The sequence below is a fragment of the Eutrigla gurnardus genome, assembly GCF_963514095.1.
Source record: "Eutrigla gurnardus genome assembly, chromosome: 19".
Classification (NCBI taxonomy): domain Eukaryota; kingdom Metazoa; phylum Chordata; class Actinopteri; order Perciformes; family Triglidae; genus Eutrigla; species Eutrigla gurnardus.
In genome coordinates, this window is record NC_139930.1 from 14,472,939 (window position 1) to 14,498,894 (window position 25,956).

Below are 25,956 nucleotides of genomic sequence, written 5' to 3' on the forward strand. Positions count from 1 at the left end.
AGGTCCGGATGAAGAAAAATCATTGTGAAACTGAAGACTGTCGATCACTGCTTTCAAGTGTGTAGATTTAGAAAGAAATAACAAACGATGACATGAATGGAGCTCCAAAGAGGTCAATCAATGGTGACCCCCTAGTGCACATGTCCCAAGAAATTGCTAAATCATTAAATATATCAAATAAATCAATCTTGATTGACTTTTAGACACACAACCCAAACAATTTCAATCCGAATGAAAAGCATACCCCCCTCTGCCTAATGGTGAAGTCAAAATATCCTTTTTGAACACTTTGTCAAAAGACACATTAGCATCATTCCCAATAACTTTAGATCAAATACCTCATTTAAGTGGCTGCTGGCAGCTTGTCTGCTCTGCTTAGTGAACGAGTGCAAGTCACTGACATCAGGCACACATTTGGCGCATGCTACCGTCACGGCCCTTGATAGGGATCTGCTTGTATGGCAGTTTATTCCCCGCGCAACATGCCAGCCTGTGGAAGTGTTCATGGTTCGTTTATCAGCTGTAGTGAGAGGGTTTGCCGTTGTAATTGTATTCACACAGGCATTTTAGGGCAAGATTGATGTGGTGGCTAGTCCATGTATGAAAGGGGAATGACTGTCTCTTGGCCGACCTTGTTCTTTGGTTTATTTGTCACTCGCTTTGTTGGCTCCGGAGAAACGGTGGAAGAAAACAGAATCACCTCTAAAATATATATGGTTTGGATTTTTTTTTCTATGCTTATCATGTGATGTATCACAGTTAGGTCAAGAATAGCCACTATATTCTAATATTCTATGTGTTTGCAGGATACGTCCTGACAAAAACACTGTTTGGCTTTCGCAAACTGCAGGGTGGAAATACAACGACTCCAACAGATAAACGTCCTCCTTCGTACGGGAGATCTATAGGATTTGGAAGCATCAGTAATGAGATGTAATAGAATTTTGTGATTTATTCTGGTAGTCAATCTAAAGTGAGACCTCGCAGCCTCCCTGGTTACCCCCGGGTCACACCTGACACACACACACACACACGCAACCCACTTTCTCTCTACCAGCACACGGATTACACTATCCATCATCTGCCCATGAAAATCTCTCCTCCTCCACCAGCACACATTTCTGTGCCTCGCTTTCTGTCACTTCACTGCTGCCATCAATCTCCCCTCGCCCCTCTCTGCTCCGTCAGGTGAGCAGGGTCCTCACTTACACACAGATATGCAGTGGCTCTTTGAATGCCCCTCTTTTGAACGGACACAGTGATTCTTTGCAAATTAACGAATACATCGATGCAGATGTCGACCTTTTCTTCCATCCGCTTTAACATTCGTTCACACAAAGTAATGCCGGCAGTGAAACACTATATTTTCTCCCTTCTCGTCATCCATTTAACCCTCATTTGCCATCCAAGTTGCATTCCCCTTTCATTGTCTTCCGTCTCCCTCATCGACAGACAGCCTGCCTAAAGAGAATATGGTAAACTGCAAAGGCCCTTTATGTTATTATGGAGTGAGATATAAAGTTTGTGTAACAAAACTGCTGCAGACCACCGTGGGAGAGATTGATTGCATAAACTTATATGAGTTTTTCTTAATATATGAAAGCAGCAGGAGTGGTCATAGAGATACTTGCAGATTCATCATTGACATGTGTGTCTATTTCTTCTCTTCAGTAGCTGGATAGTTATTCTTTAAAACGAGACTAAGAGTCTACAGTCATGCTCAACCAACTCTGTGAGGCTGCAAATGGGGCCCACCAGTGCTGTGAATGCAAGCATCAGCATGCTAACATGCTCACAATGAGAGCAAGCAGTCTAATGTTTGTACCTAAGAACAGCTGAGAATGGGAATGTCATTAGTTCTGTAGGACAAAAAACAAAGTATGGGACAAATAGAAATTATGACCTGAAATAATTAGAAGTCACAAAACCAATTAGGATACAACATCTGGGAACCATAAATATAAATACAAAAATTGTGTGCCAATCCATCTAACAGATGTTGAGCTGTTTTATTGGATATTCAAGAATGCTAACCTGCTGGCAATGATGGACGTGATGAGATATTTCAGTCTGGATCAAACTGATGGATTGACATTCACAGTCCATCATGAAAACTTCACGCTTCTTCTTCAGAAGTCTGAAGGACTGATAGTATTTGACAGTTCCAGTGTAGTGTTTGAGTCGATTCCTCGAGACAAAGTGCACAAATACTTTGTCTTTCGTTAAAATAATCGTGATGTGAACAGCAAAAATACGCTGTTCAGTACAAATCAATGCGTCTGGCGGACGGCGCCTGGTTGAAAATTGATAAAGGAGAAAGATTTTCATCTTCATCAGTGTGACAATTGTACATCAGTTAAGTTAAATCACACTTAACATAAAAATATTACATTTACTGTACATCAACTTGGTTTCATTGTTAATCAATACGGAACAATTTTCATTCCTAAACTAAATCAGTATTGAGAAAAAAAAAAAAGATTGAGTGTCCCCCCACCTGCTGTTGAAACCGATGCAGACTCAACTATCGATCTGCTTTGCAATCAATCAAGTGTTGAGTGCTTTTCAGGGTCAGAGGAGACACTAATATCTTGGGCAGATGTGGATTTATGGCTGCATATGTCTTTCTTCTCCTCCCATTTTCGCTACCTTTCGTCTATTTCATCGTTCCGTTCCTCACCCCTCTTCAGCATAAAGCACGGCGGTATCCCACATCGCTGCACTACTTTTATGGAATGAAAAACATGAATCGCTTCTTTCATTCAGCCTTGTGCCTCTCTTCGTCGCTGTAAATCCTCTGCATGCTGCCCCCCCCCCTCCCCTTTTGGATCCCTGCTATCCATTCATGCCTCTATTCATCCCTCCTCTTTCCTTTATCTTTCTCCTTTTCTTTTTTCTGGCACCGTCCTGTGCTCCCCACATTCATTCATCCCTCTTTCTCTCCCGGCTCATCTACAGTCCATCCACACGCACGTTTCCTCAGTCTCGTCAGAACTGCCTGGAATTATTTACTGCTTAATGGCCTACAGCAGATCACACCAGCCCAGCAGTGCTTTGCTTTATTTATCGATTTTCATTCCTTTTGTCTTAGTGTGTGTGTGTGTGTGTGTGTGTGTGTGAGAGAGAGAGAGAGACTGCCTGTGTGTGCATGGGCAGGAGAAGCACATCTTAAAAGACATAAAGCTCAAGGACGTCCTGCACATGGGAGATGCTGGTGAAATGACCTGTGGATTGGAGGATTGACTGATCTGATGTTTGAAGGCTAATCGACCGTTACTGGGTGATTTGTCTGCTACCCGGGCTTCTATCTGTTATACGACATGTGTCCATACGTGCATGTGTGTGTGCATTCGCCACAGTGACCACCGCTCACTGTCTTCCTTCACCGACCGGTGATTCGTTATCTCTGAGCAGTTACAGGTAACATATCGTCTACAGTGCTGGGACTTTTGTCAGCATTGATTTCTTTAAATAAAAGGAAAAGCTGTATAGCACAGACTTACTCTTGATGATCTACTAAGTCTTTAGGTTCTACGACACAAAACAGAAGAGAAGACAACATCTGAACTGATAGCTAGCGGTAGATAAAAATACTTGTGACTACATTTTGTTACTAGATCTTAAAGCACTTGTTAAATCATCAGGTCCCAACTTGGACTTCAGCATGGGTTTGAAGACACTTCCAGGATGTTATGAAAACATCTCCCTTCAGGTGTTTCCCCTCCAAATCATGCCGTGCTAAACAGATAACGTGTTGTTTAAATTTAGGTCATTTCACCCTTATAGATTATAATTTGAATGACTCAATATTTAAGGTATTTTTTAAGTATTTAATAGATTGTATTGTACTCCATTCATGTAAGAGTCTATGTTAAGTAGTTTATAGAAATATCAATTGATTTATGTGAGAATAATGACACCCTCATGTTTGATTTGCAATATTTTAAATCAAAAATAAATATATCATCCATTCATTGTTGATTGAATGCCACTCTAAACAGAAAAAACAACAACATTTGGATGCTTGTGTTTCCAGATGTGCTACGAGCTAACGCAACCATCGTTGTACTTGTGACCTCTCATCACAGGTTGCGTGTGGATGAGATGTGAGCCGCCCAACGATATATTTTAATTCCCACATTACTTCAATTAAATAGCCTAGAGCTAAAGAGGAACAACTATTCCACACGAAACAAAGGGAATAAAACATTTTTGTTTTTATAGACATGATTTTTCATTTCTATTCCAAGAATAATCTCACAACCTTTGACACTTATTGTGTGACTGCTTGGTCCAGACCACCAGGTTACAAACAACTCTTCTGAAATAGTGTATACTTCATGATTAAGCACATTTTTCACAACAGTCAAGTCAAAGATATTTAAGTTTAAGATATCTCTTACAACCACAATTGCAAAAATAAAGTAAATGTGAGCTTTTTGGATCCGTGATTGAAGAAAGGAACCTCTCATATCGGAGCGCTAATCAGTTGCTGCAAGGGAATTCTGCTCTACAGGAGCTGCCCTTCATGATCTGCCAGTCTCCTGCACTCCTTTGAATACGGATAACAATGCAGAAAACAACATGACAGTCTAAAGCTCTTGTTATCATGAAGCGACACCAACAGAGGACTGCAGCGCCTCAACCTCGCTGCTCCCTCTGTCCTTGGCTGTGGATGAGAAGAACCATCCACACCAGGGAGAGACAGGGAGAGACAGGGAGAGAGGGGCCCTTCTACCAAAATGACCGCTTACATAACATAAAGATGCACGGATCCAAACATGGATGTGACGAAAGACAGAGGTTCCTATATGTGGGTGGCACCAGTGATGATGATGATGATGAAGGCGATGATATCACCATCTTCCCATTGCATTTTCAGATCAATGAGAGAGAGAGGGAGAGAGAGAGAGAGAGGTGTGTATTTTCAGCCACACGCTGACAGCTGTGCAGCTTCTCCACGTAAGCGCTCATATCCGGAGAGAGAGAGAGAGAGAGAGAGAGAGAGAGAGAGAGAGAGAGAGAGAGAGAGAGAGAGAGAGAGAGAGAGAGAGAGGCTGACTCCTCTCTTTTTGTGCATCCTTCGCTCCGCAGACTCGTGCGTGACATCAGGCTAACTGCACCCGGATTTCCCTTCAACTTTTTTTTTTTGGTTTTCTTCTTCTTCTTCTTAATATACTGTTTTCATTGTCACGTGCCCTCCGTCCTCCCGAGTTTTTGGAATGAACTGTTTTCCTGCCTGCGTCGTTTCCATGCCAGCATGGGAACTGCCGCGTCCAAAAGGAAGAATCTGAGAAACGATGCGATATCCTCTGTGGCAGCAAAAGTTAGGTGAGTGTCAATGCGGAGCTCTCTGAACCACATCGCACGTCGGCATGCCTTCAGGTTTGCCACCGGAGCCAAGTTGCCCCATGTGTGACAGCTGAATTGGCGCTGCGCTTCCCCGGGTACAGCCAGTCCTCCTCCGTAATGCGCAGAGAGGCTGTTTGAGGTTCCCGCACGTCCGCCGACTGTCCCGTCTGGCCCCGGGGCGTGCATCCGAGCAGACGGGTGCTTAAAACAGACGTTATTGTCTAACAGACAGCAAACGGATCCAACTATAAGAGGATAGAATTCTGCGACTCCGGGTTTTATTTGGACCACATTGGCTGAAAGGGAACATTTTGCATCCTGGCGCGTCGGAGCGTTTACTGATGTTGTGAATGAAGCATCGTTGTGTAATGAAAGTCGAGGCGCCGCTGTGACTCACAGCTTAGAGAAGCATAAAGACATAATAAGAATGGTGGTTTCAGACAACATCTGCGTTCTGTCTGGCCGCATCGACCCGAGCAAGATAAATAAATAAACAAAAAATCCATCCGTCAATTAATCAATCACCAGCAATCGATTGGGTCGTTTGCAGTGATCACCGATCACGGTCAGTTATTGGAGCGGTCACAGAGGGCGGCACTGGGGGGGGGGGGGAAGGCTGTTCATTTATTGAGCCCTGAAGAAGCAGTACGACTCAGACTGTTTGGCACGAGTCCAAGCCCTTAAAAGCTGTTAACGACTCGCTCGTTCGCTGTGCGAGGGACGTATGGATTTTTTTTGGGGGGGGGGGTAATTCTGCATCCAGCTGTTGTTGCACCGCTCAGGCAAAGTAACAAGCCCAACTCTCTCCATGCTGCATGCCCGAGGCTGAGCCCAAGCTGCAGTTTGCCGAAAAGCACGTGCGCCCTGGTGCTCGTGTGTCGACGCCATCAGCGAGCTGCGATCTCGAGCGAGATCCGAATACAGATGTGGCTTTTCCCGGGGCCTGGCAGCGCCCCCCCCCCCCCCCCCCTCCTCTTGTGATTCTTTTTTAATTCGATCAATGCATGACCTTGACTGGTGCAACGTCGTCCTCAAATGAGGGGCTGACGTGCTATTACGTCATTATCTCAGTCGTATATTATGTGTCTTCCGGTGCGTGATTGTGTGTGTGTGTGTGTGTGTGTGTGCCACCTTGAGATGAGAATGTGATGGTCATACACAAGTGACTAACTACGGTGGGTGCCCTGGGCAGGTAGCCTATTGTAAGTGCGTGTGCGTGTGCGTGTGTGTGTGTGTGTGTGTGAGAGAGAGAGAGAGAGAGAGAGAGAGAGAGAGAGAGAGAGAGAGAGAGAGAGAGAGAGAGAGCAAGACTCAAAAGCTCACAGCCTTTTTTCTTCATGCTATCAATGGAGCTACTGAAATACTATCTGACACAGCTGGTAAAATGAGGATGATCACTATATCATGAGTACACCGACACACTCTAACACATGCACCTTTGGGGTTATTTATAGCTACAGCCCCCTCACACACACACACACACACACACACACACACACACACACACACACACACACACACACACACACACGTTTCTGGGTTTAATTTTCCAGAGTTAATGGCAGCATGAACGTCGCCTCCCGTAGATGGGAAACGCAGCTGAACCACATCCAATATTGATCGACCTTTCACTTGCACACAACCTCAAAAGTTGTTCCTCTGCATCTCCACACACAGGCATGTCTCCGTGCATACGGTCAGGCATGTCTCCATGCATACGGTCAGGCATGTCATGCATCGCTCTCTGCGTTTCATCTCTTCTCCATCCTGCCTGAAGGGCAGACTGGACTCCCAATGGTCTCTGCAGATTTTTAAAATGCTAACGCTCTGTCTGCAGCGTCCGTTGGGCTTATTCCCAACACAGCCAATGGAGTTTCACACAATTTCTTTTTCAATTCCATTTTCAAGGATCCGTTTTTGCACTCATACATTCGGTACATTATGTGCTGGCATTGTGTCATGTCAGAATAAACTTTTTAAATTGACATTTTAAAACTTTAAGCAGCTGAATGCACAACGGTGTTTCTTGGTGAAACATCTGGAAACCACTAATTACTGGGATTTAAGACACTTTTCCCTCTCTGCTTTTGCTGACACAAGACCAGGTAGCTTGTTTTTTTCCGTATAATATTTGGCAAGGCGGTGAAAAAGTTAATATGTGTCTCTGTGTACCTGCAGTCTGCCATTTGCCTTTATCTTCCTGCATGCTGGGAATTGTTTGATGGGTGAGGCTACACACACACACACACACACACACACACACACACACTTCCACAAGATCCTCTTTCCTTCACTTCAACCAAGAAGCTGTCATCACCAAAACATCTCCATTTTTTATTTTTTACATGAAGACAATTTCTTTCTTTCTCTTCTGGTGGAGCTAAAGGAAAAGTCAAAGCATCACCAAAGTCAATAGCATGGATCCTCTGGGGACCATGAATACCTGTACACGATTTCATAGCATTTCATCCCCAAAAACGTCAAGACAAGCCACTTAAAAACGAAAATGTCAACCTGCTGGTGGCTCAGCCTCTGGGGCCACTAATGTCTGCTCCAAATTTTATGGCACATTTTTATGCATCACAGAAGATCTTTGTCCTCCTGTGAGGTGTGCCAGATGAGGAATAGAGTCATTCTGGAAAGCTCTGCCAGACGAACCATTTTGATTCTGAATGCATGCTAACAATACACAGTAAACACAAAGACACACTCGTATCCTGTTTGCCAGTCTCATATGCATGTTTATGGATTGCTGGTTATGAAACAGGTCACACGTTTCCCTCCAGTATCTCATGAGAAGTAGCGAGCGACTGAGAGCGAGGGGGGGGGGATGAGATTATTTCCAATTTACACACTAGGATTCTGCGACACTGAGTGAAAAAGCAAAAGCTTTGATCTTCCTATCAGCTGGAGAGGAGGGCTGTGCTGTGGTTTGGGTGAAGGGCGTCAGACAACAGCGACCACAGATCTGTGCGGGTGTTGAAGACGGCATGAAAGATGAAAGGATAGGTTTTTACCAACGGACACATTGGGTCTTAATTTATTCAGACCTGCAATCACTCTGATTGTGAGGGTCATGGGCTGTTATGTCATTGTTTTTTGAACAGTTATATAGATTCACTCAACGTTTCTGAGAATCTCATTTGGTTTTGCTATTTGCTCATCCCCCCGCTGTGGGACTAATAAAGGATTATCTTATTTGATTTTTTAGTAGTATGGCAAAGTGCATCAATATTTGAGGATTTCTATTACATCTATCTCCCCAATCCCCAGTCCCCAAAGCCATAAATACGCTGAATGAGGCAGATTTTTGATTGCCGTCTGAAGAATAATAAGGGTGTGATGGTCTGTCTGCTATTGGACATATTTATTCTATTGTTTAGTAATTCTTTGACAAAACAATCTTAACCTAAGATGAAAAGTATGTTTAAACTTTCCACAGCTCTGAGAACTTTTTCTACAGTTCAGTGAAAACTGAATAAACTTCATGCAGATAAAGACCTTTAGATATTAAGATTATTTCAAGGGTGTATTTTTGACATTTTTTCCTATAATAAAAAATGTATGTAGAGCGTGAGAAGTGTGCCATGTGTACTAGACATTTTAATCAGCTGTCCGATCAGGTGCTTCGTTTCCACATGTCCCATAATGCACCACACTCTAGACAATTAACATTCCCAGGTCCCTTTGGCCCTCAGCACACGTAACAAACCTCTCAACAGGTTCTCATCACCCCGGGTTGTGCATTCGCGTGTTTGTGGGAAGGAAACCCAATTCAATTAGACCATCTGAGAGGAGGATTCGATTAAGGAGCATTAAGAGTGAGGAATCTCTTTGCTTGGCAGCCCATTGTTTACAGTGGAGAGACGCCCAGGGAGGCATCAGCTCTGATGATATTCAGACCAGGGGGAACACTGCCGGGGGAGTGATGGCCTGTGTTTCAGCCTCAAGCCGCTTGTCCTCTAAAGATATATGGTCACAGTGTTAACCAGCATGCGAATCGACAGGGGAAAGGCATGAGATGATTAGATATGGGTCAATACCGGAATTAAGCACTTTATGTAGCAGCAGCAGCAGCATTCAAGTATACGACTCTCAATACCAATTATTTAATCTCAAGTAACATGAGTCCATTTTGTAGCCATGGAGATAATTTATTCAAAGTCAAAATTACAGCTTAAATTGATTGATTATGTGGAGGAAAAAGGCTGGAGGCTTACTTATTTGTCATAGAATTGTTAAGATATGTCCTCTGTTCTAAATGATCTAACCATCTGATTATCTTATAGAAACTGGGCTATATATTTAATATCTTGCAATGACTTTCCTTAAAATGCACTTAATATATTTACTTTAATTTTCCTTCAATTTGAGTCCCCTAATTTTTTAGTAAACTATGATTTCTATGGAAAAAAAAGATAGATAGATAGATAGATAGATAGATAGATAGATAGATAGATAAATAAAATGTTTTATACCAAAAAAAAAAAAAGTCCAACAAGAATAGAATGAAGTAAAACTGGAATAAGTAATGAATTATGTCCCACCATCTACATCTGCATTAATAAGCACACACTGGAGATAAAGGGTATGTTTACAGTTTTGTAACGTTCCCCTCTGCAAAGTTTCTTTGTCGTTCTGTGCAGATCCATTAAAAGATGTGTGTGACGTGCCGAGGTGTACCTTCCTGTGGTTGAGTGTGCTTTTGTGCCACTGTGAAGTGGTTAGTTAAATCTATAGCAGAGTGTTTAAGGAGGAGTGGAGTGTGTGTAATTGTGTCTGACTCATTCAGCTTGGGAAAATGCTAAGTATGAGCTGAAGCAGACAGGTGCTCTTATTCACTGTAACTCACTCGCTCAGCAGGAGCTGCAGGTTGCACCCGCAGGAGTTTGCATCACGGAGAGCAGCTCTGTCCGAGAGATCAGCATCCTTGTTTTACGTGATATTGTAGTCAGAAAGCGTCCGTCATTCCAGCAAATCATCAAAAACTGTATCTCGTTACATTAAAGTCAGTGAGCCTAATGCGTATGTGTGTCATTGTGTCGGGGGATAACAAACTAGGTGTTTTGTCATTTCATTTATGGACTTGGTTTGAGAGAGCGGGAGCTGTTTTTCCAAAACCCCTGGTTGTGATGTTCAAGGACACCGAGTTGGCAGATGAAAAGCGTAGTATTCACCAGTGATCAGGATTTGCATAAGACAAACAACAAAGCAAACGTGGACAAATGGACAGTGGGAATTACACTATGTAGAACGTTCACAGGCTATGGAAAGTTACATGAAATACATACAGGTGCAAGGTGTGGCAAAGTATGGGCGAAGAATTTCAAAGTTAATGGTCATATTGTAGTGAAATACATGAAAACTTAAAAAAAACAGTGTGTTAATGATGGGACGTCTCAGAAACAGATTTCTACTTTATGGTTAAAGTCTTCTCCATCACTGTCAGAATCTCTGATCTGAATCCAGGACCCTGGACCTGTGCCATCATTATCACTTTATCATAATGGGCCTGTAGAAGCCCCTTAAGGGTTAAAAGATTTCAGGGTCAAGTTGATTTCCATAGATGCATTTGTTCTGAGGAGGCAAAAGAACGTGTTGTCTTGCGTCTCTTTCGTCCTCATTGCCCTGACTGTGCTCTCTCGGTCTGCCGCCGTTTTCCTCAAGTGTACTCCACCTTTCATTTTTAATATGCCCCCATTTTCCTGTACACTCCTCTTCCTCTCTGCTGTAATCCGGTCTTTCCTCCTCCAGAAACTCCCCTCCCTAACTCATTTCTCTCCCCCCAAACCCCCGTCACATGTTTGAGAGCATGCGGGACGAATTTCACATCCGCCTGTCAGGCCCTTCCTCTTCTTCTCCGTCTCAAACTTCTCCGCCTTCATTTTTTCCACATGTGCGCAGGGTCTCTCTCTCCCCTGCTGCCTCATGCACCCATGTCCCTTGGGGGCGTCGAGCTCACATATATCATATATGGAGTACAGTGATATGAGAGGGGCTTTGTTTCATGGTTGGATTGAGAGGCGTTTACTCGATCCGTTTTCAACTCCGTTTCCTCTCATGTATAATGGATGATGCAAGTCTCTTGTGCCATTGTTTGCTGATTCTAATCAGAGTGGCCCGGCCTGTTGAATAATAAAACAGGAGGGCGAAATGAAAATGTCTCAGAGCTTCAGAGGAACACCTGCTGATTCAAGCGTAGACTGCGTTTATCACAACCGGCCTTATCAGAACTGCTTGCTTGTTCTGTCTCCGCATAAAAAAGGTACACACCCAAAGATTTCCTCTTCTTTCTTCTCTTTTGCCCTTGAATAAGTTATACCCATGTGCTGGACACACAAATCATCTTATTTCTGCTGACACCTGCATTAGGACTTGATATTGTTTTTACATGGTGCAAAAAAATTGTGTTTCTCCGGCTTCCTCCCACAGTCCAAAGACATGCAGGATGGGGGATAGGTTCATTGAGGACTCTAAATTGCCCGTAGGTGTGAATGTGAGAGTGAATGGTTGTCTGTCTCTACATGTCGGCCCTGTGATAGACTGGCGTCCTGTCCAGGGTGTACCCTGCCATCGCCCAATGTCAGCTGGGATCGGCTCCAGCCCCCCCGCGACCCTGAATACAGGATAAGCAGTAGACGATCATCTAGGTAGCATTCAAGCATAATATTAGCCTTCTGGTTGGTTTCTGGGAATATAGGTTTAAAGCTGCACACTTAACTGTGTGGGCACCAGTATCCTACCCACTGCAGTGATAAAGAACATCTGGTTATCTTTCTAAAGTGGATCCACACTAGCCTCCACACTGGTTGAGTTCTCACAGAAGGTCTCCCCTTCAATAGTGATAAAGAAGGAGGCGATAGTATCTGTTATGCTCTTTAATTAACTATGCTCAATTATGATAGGGGTCATTAACTTGAATAATGAAGTCGTAGTTCCATTCATACATGCAGCATTGTAACCATGCTGTAAAAGGAAGGGTAGGTCAAATGTAATCCCTGTCAACGAGGTTTCAATAAGAAACTGGAGAAGAGAGAAGGAAAGGGAACGGCTTGGAAGAGGTCTGCTTTTCACTGCACTGCTCTCACTGCATGTGTCACACTGTGTTGGGCAGGCTTTTTAATAATTGACAGAGCTACCAGGGAGGCAGCGTTCACCCACAGATACACTTGCGTTCAGGGGACTCTTCTGCATTGTCATCCCTGACACTGCTGCGTCAGGCCAAGAGGCCACTCTCCTGAATGCACCGATGGATGTAAATAGTTAATTGGCCCTTGATACTGTAATTGCAGCTGTGGTTGCATTTTGCAGGAGCACATCGAAGTAATGCATAATGCTTTTTAGATGATTTAAAAAAAGACAGTACATATGCTGGCTCACAAAGCCCTCCTGTACTAGTAGATCATTAGTGATAAATGAACTGAAACCTCAATGTTAAGTCAGTTTGCATACAGCACTCTTATCAAACAAATCGGCAGCTGGGAAATAAGTATTCATGCAGAACAGTGATTCTGAATAATGCTAATGTCCTGATGTGTTGCAGCATTTCCTCTGAAAGGAAAGTATTTCGTCTCACAAAATGGAAATAATCCCTCGCACCAGTCCCTCAAAAGTAAATGTAGTTTGAAAGAAATTGTGCCTCATTGTCAAACATTACAGTCAACTGGAGAAATGGCAATCTCATCATGCTCCTTGCAATAGGAGTAACTTAATATTTATAGCATAGTAGGAGTTACGCACATTTCCTCCTTTGCTCTCATCCCTCCATTCATTCTTAATGTCATGCATCTTTACTCATCATATTTATTGTTCATTCCCTCTCAGCTCCAGATTTACATTGAAAGAGTTATTTGTCAGTGTTATCCCCTCTTTCTTCATCTGCCCAGTGTTCTCTTTGCTCATTTACCTCTCCTGCAGACTAGAGGAATATCAGGAGGTCAGTGTCATTCAATTGAGAGACCCAAAGCCCTCTTTGATATTGAGTTTTAGTTATATGTGGCTGAATGGACTGCAGCTTATTTCTCCGGGTGAGTAATAAAAAAGACCAAGAGAGAAAAGCAGTGCTATTTTCAGCACATCTCTTAGCAATTCTTCTTGTTACCAAGGTTAAGCATCTTCCTCGACGCAAGTACAGTATATATATCCACACATACATTCTGTGTGTGTGCGTGAACGAATGAAACAAAACACACATATAGTCTGCCAGCTGCAATTACTCCCACCGACACAAACTGAGGTCACACTGAGAGATGAATTTGAACAATCCTTCCCTCCACAGTATCTCCTCAGGATGTCTCATACTCTGTCTCTCTTTCAGTCTCAGGGCGCCTGAAGTGTGCAGATAAAACAGCCGCATCTTTAATCTGTGGGTGGCACAAGCCTACAAAGAAGGCAATTAGGTTTATAATTTACAATTCCCTTGCCCTTCTCTCTTCTCTCCCCTTCCATTTCCTCTCCTTTCAAACTCACCCCTACTTTCCACCCATGAATAATGTCTTTGTGTGTCATGTGTGTGTGTCCCCCACAGAGCAGCGCGAGCATTTGGAGAGTACCTGTCCCACACGCACCCTGAAAACCGAAACGGATCAGGTCAGCGGCTCAGCCATCTTGCCATTTTGCCCATCCCTCCATCCCGCTCTGTCTATTCCTTTGTGCTCTCTAATCCTTCCTCCACCCACTTCACCTCATCCTCTGGTGAAAATGCCAGGCTGCGATCACTACAATAGCTGATAACCGGAGAAAGATGATATTTTCCCCTGTCTCATCCTTCTTTTTCCTTTTTATCACATTCATTGACACGTTGTCCATTTTGCCCATCGTTCCAGCTCATCTCCTTTGTGAAACCTTGGTGGGTCCCGACCCGGAGTCGCCAAGTGGCACGATTGGCCCCAACAACAACAACCACCTCCATCCCTGTTCCAACACCACCAAGGGCTGCGAGGACAAACGGAAGCCCGGCCTGGTAAAACCTCCTCTGGGCATACACCAGCCACCTCCCCCGTCCATCACCATCTCCACCAAAGCGTCGCCACTGTCCCTCGAGCGCAGCTTCTCGGCGGAGGAAGACCAGCAGAAGTGCGTCGAGTGCACCCTGCAGCCTGCCCGCGTGTACACCATCACCACCCAGCGCGGTATGCTGACGAGCAGCGGCCGGGGCAGCAAGGAGAGCCTAGAACTGGACGTCCTGAAGGAGAAGTCGGGGGGTGGCGGGATGGGATCCAGAGGTGGTTTGATCCAGCCTTCCACTTCCCCTTCCTCCACCTCGTCGTCTCCAACCCAGTACCACCATGCCGGCGGGCGTGGCACCAGCCACCACCACAGAAACCATCACGAAGCGCACCACGGGAACCACCACGGCGTCTCGGGCACCAACGCATCCTCCGGCGGCGGAGGAAGTAGCAGAGCGAGCGGGAGCAGCGGTAGCAACCAGCAGCAGTCTCTGACAGTCGCCGGATCGCACTCCCACCACGGAACACACCACCACGCACACCACCACCACCTGTCCCAACCCCCGCTGCAGACCTCCGTCAGCGCCCACAACATCCGCGGCTGGGGCGAGGGCGGCAAAGGGGAGGCGGAGTGCAGCGGGCTGGCCTGCGAGTCGTGCAGCAGCGCCCCCTCACGGAGCCAGGGCTCCCTGGACCTGGAGAGCGCATCCCGAGAGGCAGGCAAGCAGCACCGACGCCTAGAGCGGATGTGGAGTGTGGACCGGGTGACTGGGCTGGAGAGAGGTGAGAGGGCGGAGGACACAAGGGAGCAAGGGAGAGGCGCTGAATTCCAAAAAGGGGGGTGGGAGTGGGGTTAGGGTTGGTTCATCAGACCCTGTGGATGGGATCGAAGGGTTTGGTATTGGAGATGAAATAGCATTTGACTAATTTCAATCAGATGCTTGAATTTTTTTGTTTTGAGGGAGCATGAAATAGGGAATAAGTAAGAAACTTAGCAGTGAGTTAGGGTCAGCTTAGACCGGGGCCTGGATTATTTAAAGTGAAGCATCCATTAAAAGTGAGTTAAATCTATTTCTTCTCACCTCCGGTGGGGACTGAGGGTTTGCTGTTGGATGTGACGTGGTGGTCTGTATTGCTGACTCTTCGTCTCCCCCGTCTCTCTCCTTTGCTGTCCTCCTTCTGTGTGTCTCCCTCTCTCCATTTGTGGAGTGGTGGACTGTGGTGTGCCGTTGCCGTCGCTGGTTTTTGTGCTTCCATATTTCCAATGCATTTATTACAACATTTGCCAATATAACTCTATTTTGACTTAACCCTGAGACCCTTTTTTTCTCTCTAATTGCAGAGGACACTAACTGGTTCCCCAAGGAAAACATGTTCAGCTTTCAAACGGCCACAACAACAATGCAGGCGTGAGTGTCCAACCCTCAAGCACACATGTACACACATTTACACACACATTTATGACGTATGAAAGGTCAGGCTTGTGTAAGTTAACGGACCATACGGTTTTAGCACATTTGAGACCATTAACTACAAACTGCATACTTTACATTCCTGCAAACCATTTCCCAAAGATGGCTTTTTTAGATTGATTTCCTAACGTCCAGGCTGTCATTGATTTTCATTCCAGTAAGCTACAAAAACAACCAGCAGTCCCTTAAAGCTTGCTCAAGGAGGGCAATCCATCAAAGTGAATACTTTGTCAATTCCATTATTCTTTTTTTTTTTTTTTGGTTGTTGTTGTTAAGTTGAAAAATTGACGCTGGTAAAGCTGCTGTACGCATGGTTTGTCTCGAAAGCTCACCTTGAGGATAATTTGACATCTGAGATTTGATGGTTGGGCACCAAACGGCTAAACGTAACCAAAATCTCATTATCACTTTCACAACGTGCTTGATCGTTGAGCTTTAGGATGAACTTTAACAAGCTGGTTTTCATTGAAATTATTAAAATAAAAGGTGAAAACCAACGATTTCCTTAAATCTAATAATCCTTATCTGCTTCAGGATAAATAACGTTTGCTTCTGGTTTCCAACGTGGCCTACAATGATGATGCCAACACAGCTGTTTAGCAAGCATAATGTTTACCTTGTTAATCTTAGTTAAGTGTTTAACATTTGCTCATTACACTATAGCACAATCATTAGTTCTGCAGGTGTTTGCTTATGAATTAAAGTATTGGACTAATTGGATGATATTCTGACCTGACGGTGGCGCTAAATGGAAAGTCACAGGATCACTAAAGTTATCAGAATGTATCCATACAATATTTGTTGGGACATTTTTGTCCAACCGACCCAAAGACTGCCATTGCAAGTCCCCAAAGGCAAAAAAAACAACATACTAAGCAGTTATTTAAAGTACATGCAGTTTGTAGTTCATGTACAAAAACACGCAAACCGACAAAGAAACAAAGGCGTGTGTCTGTGTGTGTGTGTGCACACGTTCTTGATGCCTCTCTCCTTTCATTAGATGCTTGGTAGACAATGTGATGCTACAAGTTTAATTTTTATTCAAGGAGGTCAATTACAGCACACGCTGTTTGTCTCATTATGCCTCTCCCAGTTTTTCCTCTCTCTCTGTTGTTTGGACTCATTACTCACTGGTGCCTAAACTGTGTTTTTTCCCCCTCCCTCTCCTCTCTTCTTGCATACTAATTAATCATGGGACACTCAAACAGGATATCGTGAGTATATTTCCGTGCCTGCTTCCTTTTTTCTTTTCTTTTTTTCTTAGCTTGCTTACCTCTTGTTCTTAACTGCTGTTCATTAACTTTAAGGTCTAACATTTAACATTCATCCTTGGGTTGGGTGACTGAGTTTCAGCCGAAAGCAAACTGACCATTACAGGAAAGAACGAGGGATTGTGTATATACAGTATATATGAATATGCATGTGATTTTTGTCGGTTAGAAGCCTAGTAAGCATCATATTTTAATTAAAAGGTAAAAAAAAAGACAAAAGGGGGGAAATTGAGTTCCAGGATGTCATGCAACAGCAGAGATAGGTCCAGTGTAATCTCTGCAGCTGAGGAGGTCTGCCAAGCTCATGTGAGGAAATAGTCCATCTGTGCATTGGCCGACCTAAAGCCTGTCAGCTCACATCCATCCAGCAGTTCTGTCAGTTTGGCACACACTGGCCCTCACTTAGGACATGGCGATAAATAGTCTAGCCATTTAAGATTTTTGTGGCAGTAAAGTCAAAGTCCTCTAATCCAGCTCCACAGCCGTCGCCAGATATCACTGAATCTGTGCTGGCTGAGGCGTGTTTGGAACCGACTGTGGCAACCGGCTCTGAAGAGATTTGTTCAGAACAAGTATTTATAGTACTAACATGTGATCCCTAGTGCCTTCTGGTAAAACTATTCTATCCATTGTAGTTTAGAGAAGTCAGTTACACACACAAGTCACATAAAACCCTAGTAGGTAAATATCCAGTGTGAAATTTGAGTGCAAATCTGTCGAAGAAGCCCTGAGAGTCGGAGCGAGCTTTAGGTTAAGCAGTCCGATAAATGATGACACTGATAATAATAGTGTAGTAGGCCGATACCAAGCCAAGCCTTGACATTTCATACTGCACAACCCCTGCTCCAACTACATTTCGCCTGACTAAACCCAACTAACCCAAGCTGCTCTTAAAGGTTTGAGTTCCTTGTATGTTGAACAAGCCCAGTGAATCTCTGTCTGCAAGCTTACAGTAAGTCCAAAACTTGTGATATCCCATGAGAAAAAACAAATATGCTAAGTACATATTGCTATAATGCTTACATAAAATGGCCCCAATTCACTTGAATGAAAATTGCTCACCAAAAGCACTTTCTTGCTTCAGAGTTGACTTCTGTGTTGTACACATGATCATTCAGGTTCCTTCCACTGGCTCTGTGTTCCTACTGGGCATTGAGATAATGTCGTTCAGTTTTTAAAAAGTGGGAACGTTTTTCAACCTTCATGGATCAAAATTCTCTTAAACAATGGTGGTCATAATACCTACTCTTTGAGTTGAATGATGTCATGATGGCAGCTAACATTCTGATCTTTATCAGGGTTTATTGTTTCGATTATTCTTTATTTTAATCTCTCATTCGATTTTCTGGATTTTGTAAAAGCTCAAAGTTTTGGACGGATTCAAATTTTTACCTGATGATGGCGCAAGAGGTAAAAAGTAGTTGGCTTCATCTCGTGGGGACTATGAATGTGGTTAGTGAGATGGATATCAGTCTGGACCACAGTGGTGGGTGGACCAATAGACATGCAGCCATGCATCTAGCATCTCCATAGGCAGTATCACTCACTTTAAGTCAGTAAAGCCCACAAAATCCTGCTTTTTTCAAGTTGTATGGATATTATTGAGAGACTAATGCATTGATGGTTTTGGCCTTTTTATGGGATTTTTTAACAGTAAGAAATATAAGTAATAACGCCAGCCGTAACCTATATTCCACTACTATTATGCAGCATGGTTGATGATGCTCTCGCTCTGTTTCTGCTAAAGACAAAAGTTAATCAGCTTCACAGTATTGTTGGATTGCATCTTTCCTAATTAACAACAAGAAGAAGGTCTGCAAAAGACACAATCACACATGGACAGTGAGGCTTTTCACACCATCTTTGTACTTTGACACATGAAGTGGTGTCACTTTCTGCTCGCCAGAACACTTTCAAAAGTTGAACAATGATTTCAATGAACGGCAGGCTTCAACAACAATGTGGCTGTGACCACTTGCTCGTGAATAAAAGCTTTAGCTTTCAACATAGCTCCATGAAGGATGAACACCAGGCTGTAAATAGGAAGTATTAAGCCACAGCATTGGAGAATGTGCACCATCTCAAGCACTCACAGGAGAAAAATTACAATCAAGCCTCAACATTCCTTTAAAGTGTCAGTCCGTAAGATTTTAAATGCGTTGCTTCTAGCGGCCTCTTTGGCAGTAGATGGAACTGCAGGCGAGCCTCTGGGACCTCATCTATCTCACCGAACAGTGTTGACTGTCTCTCATCTGCCTTCAAATGCTCCACACTGAACGGAGGTTCGTCGTTTTCCCTTGTTGGTGGTCACTTTGCTTCTTGATGACTTGCCCTTCTTCACTTCCATTCGTTTTTTGTTTCTTTTTCTTCGGACTGGAAGTTGAATGATCTTCTTTATCTGCCTGTTGATCCTCCATCGTGAGTCAGCAGTAATGAAACGTACCTGGCTGTGCTGGTCAAACACGTTAGCCTAGAGGGAGCCTGACTCAGCAGTTGGTTACCAATTTCCGATTCCAATGAAACGCAGCGTACGCTTCCGTGAGTAGCTCCACCTGGACAGACCAACCGCTGCTGACTGGCGTTAATTTACTGACGCTAATTTAGATTTTTGCGCGGGAATGTCGCCACAGACACAGAGATCCTATTTCTGGGCAAAGCAGCGAGTACAAGCACTTTCATTAGTGGGTCACATGATCAATCACCATTGTTTTAACTCGCTCTTTGATAGATAGTAACTTAAAAGACAATAAAATAGATGAAAATGTTACGGACTGCCACTTCAAACTGCACATACAACAAGAATCCATGACTGATTCTGGGAAAGTATCAAGAAACAATGAAATCCCCCCCAAAACAAACAAAAGAATTATATCTCAAGTGGAACTACCGAAAAGACGCATAAGGCCACAAGATTAGCATCTCCATTGGAAGAAGGATTACGCAACATGCAGACTCGCACATTTGTTACACAGAATAGAAAATAAGGTTTGAGCTGGTGATTCGATTTCTTTACTTTCTGGTGTGTATCCTCAAAGCTGGCTGCTGCCGACCTACTATGCCTCCCCTTCGCAGCCAAATAAACCCCGCAGCAAAAAGCCCTGGCATCAGCCCCCCCTCCCCCCTCCTGCACTGTCCTACCCCTCGCTACTCCAGCATCCTCGCTCTCTCATCCCTTTAATACTGTGCCACGTCCCAGCAGGGCTTTCCGGGGATTTGTTCAGAGAAAAAGGAGAGTGAGGGAGCAGGATTCGTCAGAAGTCATCCAGAGGTACGATGAGGGCCCCTACTTGTGTGCTTTGCTGTTGTGCTGTTTGCACTTGTATCTGGCTGCGCAGTTGTGCTTATTTACAATGGCGTCTTATCTGACTGTGACAGTCAGAGTCACAGCGTTGCATTTTGAAGGTGAGGACATCAGCGGCATTTAAACAGGATCTGCTTACTGGATGACCTGCTGTGATCGGTGACCCAATTTCTATGTCGGATTTTTACTGCCACGCACAGCGAATCCGATTTTTAATCTTATACAACTGAAATGATCAGAACTTGTACATACTGTAGGAGTGGTTTTAACAAAATGAGAGCAACATTTTGGTGGGTTGCAAAAGATATTAATAGTCATTCATTCATCAGACGTCAGTATTCAAAGCTACAATACAAGTTGGTATATTAATGCAGAGGAATACCCAAAAATGTGCATTTATATTTCCCTAAAAGTAAGAGATTCTGTAACCGTTGCAGGAGTAATGATGTCACCAACAAGTTCAGAAACTGTCCCACTCTGGGAGCAGATGGTAAATGTGACACCATGCAGTACATCTCAACTCCTGTGACACCTCAGTGTCCTCCATCTGCAGCGTCAGGGCATTCATGTTGAGTGTTATTTCATCAAAAGGAATTATTTGAAAATTAGCACACAAAATTGAGCAGAATAAAGTTTCAAGAACACATTGCACTAAAATTCACTGGAAAATAAGCCTTTATCCACTTGAAGAAAAGATTATATTTTAATCACACTGAGGACTCGTCCATCCTAAGGCAGACAGATTTTAAAATGACTGTTTATTTATTTCTCTTTCTGACCACTGCAAACAGATCAAACAGGGAAACCGGCTCAAAGAGAATAAGAGGAAAGTCACCTACTCATGAGACGGCTGATATGTGTTGTATTCCTGACTTTGTTCTTCAGCCTCATTTCTCTCTAACCAACAACCCTTTGAAACGGATGCTTTTCGAGTGGTGTACAGCTGCTGGCTCAACATTTCTGGATTTTTCTTTTTAAATTTCAATCTTAATTGCAAACTTTAAGAAAGGAAAAAAAAAAACAGCATGGATAAAATTCCTTGGACCCATAGAGCATTTCTAAATCCATCTGCATTATTTAAGACATGGGCTAAGCCACAAAGCAGAGCAGAAATGCTCACTTCCATACACCAGCAGTGTGCAGCCAGTGTTTCCTTCAATCCTCATCCCTACATAGATGACAATTTGAACCTGCTGCACAGTAATACTTGCACATTAATGCATCAATGATGACAATCTAATAATATAATACATATTATTGTGAAATGGGTCATTCATTGAAGATGGCTACTTTAATTTTAAGTATGCCATATGTTGATGCTTATACTGTAGTGAGACAAAACCTGAGGCAAGAAATAATTAAAGACAAAGAAACAATGACTGAAAGTTCACACTTTGTTAAAATAAAGAAGTAAGCGAATGGAAGGATGGAGGAGGAAGAGAGAGAGAAAAGAGGAATGAAACAATGTAAAATATGCAGCCGAGATCATCATTCTTCTTCAAGTAACGATATTGAGATTATGGAACAAAGTCAAATGTTATATGGAACAAATTAAAGGGAAACTGGATCAAAATGAGTGAAACAAGACTTTACAGAATGAGATAAAGAAGAGGGGAGGGAGGACCTGACAGATTGTCTCTCATTGACAGTGATGTCTGTATTTAATACCACATTATAAATGTACATTTGTTTCTCTCATAGAACAAACATTGAATTTCATTGTTTGGTGCTGACATTTTTATGGAGGTAAACCAAGGATAACGACTCCATAGTCTATTTCCTTTTCCTTTGATGTTTCTTCTATATTTATGTTCTTCTCTGCCACCAGACACACACACACACACACACACACACACACACACACACACACACACACACACACACACACGCACACACACGCACACACGCGCACACACGCGCACACACACACACACACACACACACACACAGACCACATGTGGAGATCATTAATCATAAGTGTTGACTTGTAGCGTGCTGTACAGAATCTGTGTGTGGATGTGACATGGGAGGGAGGCAGAGAGATAAAAGGATGTTTATCTGGGGCTCTTGCATAGAACATCATGTAAGGATCAGGCAGAAAGTCACAAGGAAGACCCAACAAACACTATTACTTTGTTGCTATTAAATACACTAAATGGTTTTCAAGGGGAACACGGTAATGCAAAACCTCCATATTTTAATTACTTATTGATTACAAATGTATAGTGTCGTCACAACGTTGCTTACAGGAGACGTAACAAATTGAAAACAAACAAGAAATGACCTCAACAGTTTATAGCCCAGTCAGCTATAACAGTGTTGGAACGGACCAACCGTGTTTCTGAAATATGAGGCTGAAAAATATTAATTAATAAGGATTTACTCTTAGGCAAATGTGTATAAAGGTTATCTTTATATAGCCAGTGTATGAAGGGTTATGATTATTCATTGTTAGCGTACAACAAATGATCACTTTCATCAGGCTGACACCACAGCTGTGTACCTGCGACTTTAATGCAAACAGAAACATCATTGTGGAGCATCATTAGCCTGTGATTAGCCTCAAAGGGATACAGTAGTGTAGATTCTTTAAGCTTCCAGCTTCTTTTAGACCAGGGACGTTACATTAAATCTGCTCAGTCGGCAGTCGCTCCCGCCTACAGGTTACCTCACTCAGTCTCAAAGCACCGGTGTGAAATTGGTTATGACACAGGCTTTGAGGGGAAAAAATATAAAAAAGTGTAGCACTTCTGTCTGACCTCAGCAGTGTGAATTGAAGAGCATACGGCGTATCAAGCCCACAGGAGATGTGCAGGGTGATGGCTCAGCAGCGGCCCCGTGGAGGCAGGATTTAATGGAGTAAAAGCTTGTGGATCTGCTTGATTGGAGGAGCAGCTGATGACAGTATCTAAGTTATCTGTTCAAATAAGTTGTTTGATATATTATATTCATGGCATATATTCATGGCATGGTCACTTATTCAGCGCAATCCAAAAAAGTCTATATTATGCATTTCTGTTTAAAAAAAAAGACAATGGTCGCTAGATTATCATCACATTTCAGTCTCAACTATGTTCTAAATATGTTGACGAGCATTGTTCAGGGTCTGAAATATCAGGCATAAACCTATTGGCCTTAAATCCACCCGCGTTGAACACAAACAGACAGAACAAGTCGACGACGCAAAATCTCCTCTGCCTGGAACAAAGTAAAGAAACATTCATGCACCAGTTTGGCTAAACAACCGTCCTCTGATGCACCAGCGTTGCCTCTGATGTAGCTCTTCTTAGAGCAGATGCATGAAAAAAAAAACCTCACAAAATACCAAAGAAGGATTTCCCTTTTGGCCGTTACGTGAATGAATCTCCTGCGCCTCATGAAACCACACTATAAAAAGGATGAAAAGAGGCACTTTGGGAATGTGGTTCATTACACCCACACCGCTCCTGTGACAAGTCTTTTCCACTCCCGTTGAGGAGATGAGTATATTTACAGAGAATTATCTCTTTTTAACCTCTTTTAATACAAATAGACGCTAAACTCTCCTATTTGTCTCCCTCTTTCTTTGTTGTTTCCCACCCACCCCTCCCTCTCTCCTTCTCTTCTCTACGTTTTGGTCCTTCCTCTGTCCTCCGTTATCCCTCGTCTGCTTTGATTTCTACCCACAGGAACTTCCGGAAGCATCTTCGGATGGTGGGCAGCAGGAGGATGAAAGCACAGAGTGAGTCAGAGATGTGTGTGTGTGTGTGTGTGGTCGGTTTACTCGAATTGACTGTGATGTAGTTCACCCCGCCATCATCTGTGTGTTTTCTTTTGTGCTTTTTTGCATGCGTGTGGCACCAAAACGCTGCCCTTCTACGGGGATTCCTCAACACTCTGTTGCATAACCTTGAGGATTGTGTGTTCAGCAGTGTGTGTCTGCGTTGATGAGCCAGCGATACGAGCCTCTGCATGTGTGTGTGCGTACGTATGAGTGTGTAGGTGGTCTATTCCTGTGGCGTCGCTTTTGAGTGTTTCAGGTTTTGATTGTTCAATTTTGTCCGGTTGGTTGTAAAGATTGAAAAGGAAGGCGCTAAATGATGTGATAGCAAAGGGATGATGGGTAGTGATGGGAGGGGGGGGGGGGGGGGGGGGGCTATCTGTGATACACTGATGGAAAACTGAAATCTAGAGATCCCTGCTTTTTCTGGATTACATGTGGCTTCAATGGCAATGTGAGAGTAATTTTGTTATGAGTCCGGTCCGTAACTTTTCCAGTGTTTTTCGACCTTGAAAATGTAAATGGAAAGAAAATGGTGAAAAATTGAGAAAATGGTCAAGGTCAAAGTAACTGAATTAAAATATTCACATATGAAAACAAATCTCGGGAAGCTTGGAAAGGTATTATACATTTGCAAAACTCGGTAGCAAATGTCAAAACTTAATGAATAATTGCAAACGAGATGTTTCTAGTCCAATACTGTAAGGTCAGAATGGAGATTAAAGTGGTGGTAGAATTATGACAGGTCATTTGTTTTAGTAGACAAGCCTGGACCCAATTAAAAAGCCACAGGGGCCATCATTGCAACTCACTAACTCTTATTCCATAGCAGTTTCTTGGACTGTAGACATTTACTAAAACTCCAAATCTTCTTGCTGTAATGTCGAAAAGTTGTTCCACATCTCAGACTTTCCCTGATGCGAGGAGCAATTCTCCTGGAGACAATATCTCCTCCGGACAAGTTCTTCTCACATCTCTGCACAGCTTTGGGTGGGGGGGAAATTCATTGTCACAGAATATAGTCCCAATGCTGCAGTCTTGTCTGAATAAAAAAATGCTATAAAACAACAAGCCATAAATTCAATCTCTCAAATCTCTAGTCAAGATCACAGAGTATTTGTGATTTCCTAGCCGTGTAATGTCTACATCACAAAAAAGAACACTAAAAAGTTGACCTTGAAAATATTTCTACTTGAAAAGAACAAGTTGAAGAAGAAAACTTTTTTTTTTTTTTGGCGACATTTTACCGGCACTCAGTGTGAAACGGGACGGTCTGATGAGGAGCAGCAGGATCCTTGATAATGATATGACTTTTGTCGCATACAGTTTGTGGACGTTTGTTTGTAAAAGCAGGCATTTGTTTGTGCGTTTGTGCAGGAGGAGGGATGGCATCATATGTACACTATACTTGTGAGCTGCATCCGGCTTTTCACTTGTGTGTGTTATTCGGTGGGAAGTGTGTAGAGGGAACAGCCAGCCTGCGGGCTTGTAAGTGTGTGTGTGTGTGTATGTATGTGTGTGTGTGTTGGGGGGGTGGGGGCATGCACGTGTGTGACTATCTCTCCCCGCCTGCACTAGCATTCGCTGAGCGTAGATCGAAGAGTTTCAGCCGTTCCTGGAGTGACCCGACCCCTGTCAAGACTGACTCTCCTCATGAACCCAGAGACAGTGAGTTCACGCTGACTCACGCACATGCATCCCCACACACACACACACACACACACACACACACACACACACACACACACACACACACACACACACACACACACACACACACACACACACACACACACACATATATATATATACACACACGCTGACACACACAGTTTCTAACTATTGCAGTGCA

The 25,956-nt window shown here is 43.4% G+C and overlaps 1 protein-coding gene across 1 annotated transcript in view; it reads left to right on the top strand.

The window, feature by feature from the left end:
• The first annotated feature begins 5,153 nt into the window (after positions 1 to 5,153).
• The window catches only part of nsmfa (NMDA receptor synaptonuclear signaling and neuronal migration factor a), a 32,893-nt gene continuing 12,090 nt past the window's right edge, over positions 5,154 to 25,956 (top strand). Inside the window, exons 1-7 of the mRNA XM_084034569.1 lie at positions 5,154 to 5,331; positions 13,880 to 13,941; positions 14,178 to 15,083; positions 15,643 to 15,709; positions 20,240 to 20,311; positions 24,013 to 24,065; positions 25,683 to 25,772. Coding sequence (XP_083890695.1) covers positions 5,261 to 5,331; positions 13,880 to 13,941; positions 14,178 to 15,083; positions 15,643 to 15,709; positions 20,240 to 20,311; positions 24,013 to 24,065; positions 25,683 to 25,772 — 1,321 coding nt within the window. The 5' untranslated portion in view covers positions 5,154 to 5,260. The remainder of the gene's footprint in view (positions 5,332 to 13,879; positions 13,942 to 14,177; positions 15,084 to 15,642; positions 15,710 to 20,239; positions 20,312 to 24,012; positions 24,066 to 25,682; positions 25,773 to 25,956) is intronic.